The sequence below is a fragment of the Esox lucius genome, chromosome 7 (assembly GCF_011004845.1).
Source record: "Esox lucius isolate fEsoLuc1 chromosome 7, fEsoLuc1.pri, whole genome shotgun sequence".
In the NCBI taxonomy this organism is placed as follows: Eukaryota; Metazoa; Chordata; class Actinopteri; order Esociformes; family Esocidae; genus Esox; species Esox lucius.
Window position 1 is genome coordinate 16,364,076 of NC_047575.1, and position 7,904 is coordinate 16,371,979.

Consider the following 7,904-nt stretch of genomic DNA (forward strand, 5'->3'; position numbering starts at 1 on the left):
TCATTAAAAAGCTTGCCATTCTTTCAACATATTTTATTATACAGTGAATGGTCTAATATGCACTGGAGGTCACAAGCTTAGGTTCAGCAGAACATTAAAATACATAATATGAGACTTGATTTCAAGAAAATAGCAGCTGCTGGTGGCATATTTGACCATCAATGTTTAATAATTTGGACTTTTGTGTAAAGACACAAAATAAAGCCTTTTGGACTATGGTTCTTCAATTCAGTGATCTGCAATGAAACATTTCCATGATAGAAATCCTCAATAAAGAAAGAAATAGAATTTAACACATTCAGTTAAAAACACTACTACAGGTTTTGTAGGGTTTTCAGGAATTAATGATGCAAAGCACTAACTGAATTGTGCTTTTATCCTTATTTGGCAACTGTCTATTTGTGTTTTTACATATCCTTCAAAGTGAACACAATAATACAAACTAGCACAGTGAGGAACCACAACCATAATATAAATAGAATAAATACAAAAGTTTGGTTTGTTGCTTGAAAGATGTTCTCCATCTGAATCACGAGAGGTTTCAAACAATGCTGATATTCAAACCCCTGAAGTACTGTAAATATACACGTAAACAGTTGACTGTTCTATGTCCACCTTAAACCATTGTCCATCGATTTTTAGAAGGTTGACTTCATCTTAAAATTCAAGTTATTTTCTATTAAATAAAGGGTTATACAACTTTTTAAAGTTTTCCTTTTGAAGGCAAACTCTCTAGGATTTGGCAAAACACGTGAATATACAGAGAAATAAGCACAATTTCCAAAGCCATCATCAAAAGATTTTGGTCAAAAATAATGATCTGATATGGTAGGCCTTCTAAAATGAAAAGATCTGCTGAACGCACATACAGTATTCACCATTATATGACTGTATTGTTACCATGTATACAAACAAAACTGCAACATTAACACCGCAAAAGTTGGAGACAAATAATACATTAAATGCATATAAATAATTAAATGAATTAAATGATGAATAAATAAAAAAGTATCGTAATATAAATAAAAGGAATAGTCTCTCAGGCCTTCATTTGTCTAATAAATCAAAGGGAGCCTTGACTTTATAATGTCCTGTTGGTTACCAGACCGTGCCTTCACTCATCTCTGAGGAGGGATGTGACAGTTGGTTGCTGTATCCGCTGCCATTGAGGGACAGTGAGGTGAAAGGTGTGCTGGAGCCACACATCTCACTGGAGATGCTGTGCATTGACCCAGGTCCGTTGGGCTCTGGGCTAGGCGAGTCCGCTGGATGGTGAGATATGATATCAGTGAAGCACTGCACCTCACCGGACGGATGATGTCCAGCTAGGTGATGGTCCATGCCCCCTAAAGGGGTACCAGAGGGACCGGATGAGAAGCCTAGATCACCTGGAGTCTGGGCCTGTGATGATGGGGGCCCTTGGGTGTAGTACTCAAAATTTCCTCCAGGACCATAGTATTCACTCTGATAATCTGCAAACAAATACACCAAAATGATTATATGAAATACATTTTTGTGTCAAAACCTGTAACATTGTCATATACTGGTAAAATTACTCTGAGAATACAACTCATCGTTTAAACTGTGAGTGAGTAAAACTATTCAATATTTGCCAAAGTGATTTAATGGTATTGTAATTAGGTAATACAATGAAAAGTGCAACCCTAAAGAAAACAGCGTGCATTTTTTATATGAACAAAGGATTTTTTTTTTTTTCTGACTGATACATTCATTTTTGTAGATTCCAGCCAATGCACTATTCTATGAAACAGAACAATTTTGAAATGTATTTTATCTTCAAGTTAATTGCGTGGTATTGACAACAGGTCAATTAAAATATGCTTGTGTGAATTATAAATCATTTTGCATAACTAAAATAAGGCCTTCTATCAGCATAGACTTCATAGTGAATATATATGATACATATAAAACACAAAAGTGTATATTTTTGGTTGTTGCTCAATAGGCCAGTAGCCTACAATGCATTACCTCCATAGTATGAAAAATGACCGTTGGGGATCAGCTCCCCCGGTTCAAGTCGGTCCACCAGAGTTCTCATTCTCCTTGGACTGCGGAAGAACGCGTGTCTTCTAGCCCCCAGTGCGCTCAGCTGCTTCATACGCCGCTCTTTAGATCGCCGGTTCTGGAACCAAACCTGAATGGCACAAAAGGTATGGGAAGAGATTAGTGAAATGGAGACAGCAATTCCATTTTTGAGTCGACAACAATTATGTGAATCTTCTCGAGGTCCGGAGATTTGAGATGTCAAATAAACCATTTCAAACTTATAGGCCAATTAAGTTATACTTCTAAATGGGTCACCGTGAATAGGTACTGACTCAATTTACAGGTTGAATTTGTGAATTAAGTTGTTAGGTCCGTGCCAATTAACATCTAAATGTACAGCTGAATTGTTCATTTATAGTATAAACCAAAAGAAAGATTTTCAACCATTACAGCCATGTGTCTCTGGGCCTACATCCAATCATTATTTCCGCTTACACTTCTGAAACGTTATCCCTCTTCGTACAATTCTTATGGTGTGACAATGCTAGCTAATAATAAATATATCTAATGCTACCTAATAATAAATATACCTAATGCTACCTAATAATAAATAATTTTATAAAACAGAAACTTTATGCCTATTTGCATTAGGCATAAAGTTCCTGGGGAGTGGGGGGAGATATTGGAATGTCAGTATAATTTGTACGTCAGTATAATAAGCACCATTGGTTGGCATTTTGCGCCTTTAGTCATATTCCATTATGTATCATGGCGCTGTCATTTCGTCGAAAATACATTCTCACTGACTTACAATAAAACCAGAACAGACATTTCTGCGCTGTTTCATGTAATATATCGAATTGGAAATTGACTCTTACCTGGATCACTCTCATGTTGAGCCCTGTCTCCTGCGCCAGCTGTTCTCGGATGTGTCTGGTGGGTTTTGGCGTGGCAGCGAAAGCAGCTTTGAGGGTCTCCAATTGCTTGGCTTTGATAGTGGTTCGCGGCCCACGCCTTTTCCCCCCTACGTTCTGCTCATCGTTTTCATTGCTGCCCACCTCTTTATCGGATAAATGTCCGATTTCTGAGTCTTTACCATCATCATGTGGGTCTTGGGAATCTGGAGATAGACTTGGGTCACTGCAAGTCGTGACTGTAAGATGAAAGAAACACGAAATGAAATGATTTTGAATGTATTTCTCCCCATAATTAACAAATATCAAGGAAAATTAACGGGAATAAGACCATACTATAACAATAATAATGTAGAGTTATTATTAATTATTTGTATTCAAAATACTATTACTAGCCTATTATTAGTATTATTCATATTTGTAGGTATGTCATTATTATAATTATTTGGCATATATTATTATTATTATTATTAGGCTTTTAGCTTATTATTATGGGTGGTGATGACAACATTAATGAAGAAAACAATAAATGGTAATCCACAAAATAATTTTTGACCATATATGTTTCATCGTTCTTAACGTTATTATTTAGATTCTTACTGTTATTAGTATAATTTAAATTACATTTTCTTTCGCAAAAACTATATTTGTATACTATGCAATAGCAAAAACGTGAAAGTATGGCTACAGAAATATAAACACGGCTTTGTGGTTGAAAAGTTGGTGGTTTAAGTAATATTCCATAGGCCTACCTGATAGGAGGGTTGTGTCCTTTCCGTTGCTGTTGCTTAGGTAGTCCTCTTTACAAACAAACTTAAATTCATCTAGAATGTACAGTTCCTCTCCAGTGGATAGCTGTTTGTTACACATCATACACGTGAAACAGTTCAGGTGAAAAACCTTGCTTCTTGCCCTACGAACCAAATCGTTGGGCGATATCCCCTGGGCACAACCTCCACACTTTGTGCCAAATCTCCTAAACGAAAGAAAGGAAAAATGAATTTAATTGACTAAACAAAGCAGGGCAGACGTAAATAGCCAAAGAAAATGATTAGATTACCAATACAATTGCAATATTAGTACAATATTTTAAAATATATTTACACCAAGGGATATTCGTTTGGCATGTAATAAAATATAGTTTTAGTATTTAGATGCGAAATATCTTTTTGATATTTTTCTTATGCGTTTTGTTTTTAAGTTTTGTTTTATCACAAATGCTGATCTGAAAATGATACTGTTAAACTCTTGTGCCCGCTACAATAATGTAGGTCATTATATACAATTTACTTGGAGTAATAATGTGATTGTTTGACGCTAGATGAAGTGGTTAAAAATAAATTGGCCTGTTCGCGTTGTAAAACTATTTTGACCTAAAACTATTATTCGAGAAATAGAATTCAGACTTCCATTCAAAACGGTCCATTACTGAAACACATCCTATTTAATGCTTGAAAATAACAAAGCCCCAGCTGACTGTTCAATGTTGCAATAGCCTATTTATGTAAATATATGTGTATTCAAAAAGTTAACAAACACGTGTGGACTGGAGGTCTGTGATTGCAGAGTGGGTTTTCTCAAGCTGATTTATTATTCAAATCCACTTATCACATTTTCACTCGAGACTTAGAAAACAAACGGGTGTGCGCGGACTGATTGAATTGAGGCGGGATACACTTCCGTCAAGAATCCTGGCATAATTCTCATCCCCGCGGCTTGTCTGGCAGCCTTTCCTTGTAAACAAAGGACGACTTCATTGAATCCGTCGCAGAACATGGTGATGTATGCTTATAATGTATCAGCTTTTGGTGGATCACCACTCATAATCTGGGCATTCTGCCTCTGGTTTGTTGAATGTATGTCGCTCAAGCAGATAGATTATACAATATATTGATTGACATTAGGCATATAGATAAAACAATTTTGCAATAAAACTTAGTAATTGTGTAGAGCATAAATATGGTATTTTAAATAGGCCTAATATTTTATTAAGTTTAATTGTAATTCTGTATGATATGATTTAATTGTAAAGCTCCTCTGCATGATAAAAGCCATGTGTCCAGGTGTGCTTACCTAAAAAAGTCGCTTTTGCAGTACAGTCTCCCTTCCCTTGAAAAACATTTTTCTGTCAAATTGCATTTACAGTCAAAGCACTGTACGCACTTGATGTGCCATGGTCTGTCCAGAACATTGAGTAGAAACCTGTCCAGGATAGGCCTTTCGCATCCAGCACAATGGACCATGTTTAGATAATTCCAGCAGTTCCAAGGCTGAACGTCTCCCTGTTTGTTCCAAAACAAACGGTTGTGCGTCCTTGTTCGCTTTGTTGATTTCGAGAATTACCTGCTCTATAGTCCACTCCTTCAATAATCCAGAAGACGCAGCTCATCCAGTCGAATCGCTCAAGAACGAGTTAGCATCATTATATCCCCTGAGCTCAAAATTGCACCCCTCTCTCATGCACAAGACAACCATTCACGCTAGGCTAGGCTACACGAACATGTTATTAAATCAATATATATTTTAACGAACGAATAACTTAGAGTGAATAAATTTCACAAGCAAGAATGCAAACTTGAGAGCAGCAAATCAGCAGCATCAAGATGAGCTGAGGTGCGATATCATTCAATGTTTTCAGGCATCATGCCACTACAATTACGCACGAATACGTAACTGTCACACAGCTGAGTGATTATTGCCATTAAGTAGAAAATTTAAATATGATGAAAAAAAGAATGATCAATTTCTTGTCAATGCTGTCATATTCCTTCAATTCTCCGGGTAAGATGTACTCTTTAGTTCAAGCTCCAGTAATATGCGTGCCTCTAAAAGCGCCAGAGCTAGCCTTATTCTGAGCCTCGTGACGTCATGTTGAATCAACACCTATCAGCAGCTTGCTATTATAGTGGCAATTACTATGCCCTCTAAACTCTGCCGGACAGACCCACTACCAGGAACTAGGAACAGAGACCTATTGCCTCATCTTTAAAACGGTCGTTTTTTATTAGAGACGGCAAATTTCCTCTTGATAGCTGACATAGCCTACCATACCGCTAATAATACATTAAAGGTAGCTATATTAGTCGGCCTATTTATTGAAAACAAAAAGTTTCTGGCGTAAAGTAATTTTGGCATGGGATACAAAATTCGTTTACTCTGAAACTGTCAAAATAATTATGGATTTAACTTGCCTATATATTTATGCCATGCTTTAGAGAGTTGATCGAGGAGGTGAATAACATGGACAAAGTTAAATTCACAAATGATAAATGAAAACGGATATGTACATTTAATAATGACTTGTTCAGATTGTCAATAAGCACCATGTGACAGACTTCTTAATTCAGTGTAAACAAACTCACATTAAAAGTGTTAATAAGACAAAGCAGAACAATAAGGTTATAGAAGGTAGAATGTGTTAGGACCTTAGTGTTGTCCGACGAGATAATTAAATATTACAAATATGTTATCTTTAATATTATGGACTGCTAAAGCCCACTAAAATAATTAGTTTGGGGGTCTTTGACAGACACTAAAATCTCATTAATCGTTTTTCTTAGTAAACTGTCTTAATGTTTCAGTCAGGAAAATAGGAATATTTCCTAGTATAAACCCATTTCAACTTTCAGAAATATTCATAATTAATAAGTTGCTTACGTTTTGTGTAATGATTGTAACAATTGGTCAATTATTATTATTTTTATTATATATATATATATATATATATATATATATATATATATATATATGTGTGTGTGTGTGTGTGTGTGTGTGTGTGTGTGTGTGTGTGTATATAAATACATATATGTGTATATATATGTGTATATATATATATATATATATATATATATATATATATATATATTGCACATTGTTTTCCAAAATGTCTGTTTATATACAGTCTATATTAATCAAAATAGTGAAACTGTAGGCCTGAAAATAAAACTGTGGCGCCGTGACAGAAATGACAAATCATCATGACTTCATCCTCTGCAGATGAGGGGAGGGCTTTGGGAAGTCTGAACACAAGCCTTCTACATAGATTAATGTTTCCTTGCGCTTATTCTACATTTTGGGTGAAAGGGCAAGGATCACTAATGATTATAATATAATGTCTAGCGATAGGCTTCCCCTGAAAGATATTATCACACGCTGGGCAATGCACTTGGGACAGTCTGCGTGGCTGGGAACCGGGAGATAGCGGATTTTCCCACCGGCCACAGCACGCGTGCTGCTGATATCTGTTGCCCGGGGAAATCAAATGTAGCCTATAAACAATCAACTGTGTGGACGGCTGAAACTGTTTTGATATCGTACCATTCAGACATTGAAATATAAAACCAGTTCTATTCTGGTAGGTTTTACCTTATTCTAAGGTAGGCTATGAGGTGATAATGCGGATTAATTTGATTCAATGTAGTTTGTGTTAAATGGTAGTTTCTCATAACAGGGGAAAAAAAAAATGTTTGGAAAACAAGCTGTAATAGGCTAATACTGTTTTGCATCAAGCGATTAATAAAATCCCTGAAGAAAAAAACGTTTTCATTTGCATAACCAGAATCTAGCCAGAGAAAGAAATAGAGGCACAAGAGAACTGATTTTAGTAGAGTAGATTATAGGGGGCTCGCGCATGAGAATCACCACAATCTATTCCATTCGTCTTCATAGCCTTTTGTGTGCGCAAGTGCAGCCCTGGTTTGAAGATAGAGCCACCACCAGTGGACGGGCTTAATTTTATAGCCCATAGATCAGGAGAGAGTCGACGCTTTATTTTCGCTAGGAGGGAGATAGTTCACTACCGCCTTACGGTTTTATGTTGGGGATATGTCAAGCAGATGTAAAGAATAGCTAATGCATAAGCAAAACTCGGTTGTCCCTGCACTGCGCCGTATTGAGATAGGGTCGGTCAGGATTTAGGACCGGTGCTGGGCCCATGCTTTCTGAACTCAAGGATGTAAATTGATAATGTGAACGCAAGCGCGC

The 7,904-nt window shown here is 36.5% G+C and overlaps 1 protein-coding gene across 2 annotated transcripts; it reads right to left on the reverse strand.

Moving 5' to 3' along the window:
- Window positions 1-47: 47 nt before the first annotated feature.
- Window positions 48-5,720, reverse strand: LOC105010774 (LIM/homeobox protein Lhx1). 2 transcript variants are annotated; one of them, XM_020047954.2, is made up of 5 exons: window positions 4,995-5,720; window positions 3,674-3,897; window positions 2,886-3,127; window positions 1,990-2,155; window positions 48-1,472 (listed from the first exon to the last, which is right to left on the reverse strand). In XM_020047954.2, exons 1-5 carry the CDS (start codon window positions 5,162-5,164, stop codon window positions 1,099-1,101), a joined length of 1,176 nt encoding a protein of 391 aa, XP_019903513.1. In that variant the 5' UTR covers window positions 5,165-5,720; the 3' UTR covers window positions 48-1,098. The 2 variants fall into 2 exon arrangements, with proteins under 2 accessions (XP_019903513.1, XP_010868661.1); XM_010870359.3 differs by having other exon boundaries at window positions 2,886-3,160.
- Between the last annotated feature and the right edge of the window lie 2,184 nt (window positions 5,721-7,904).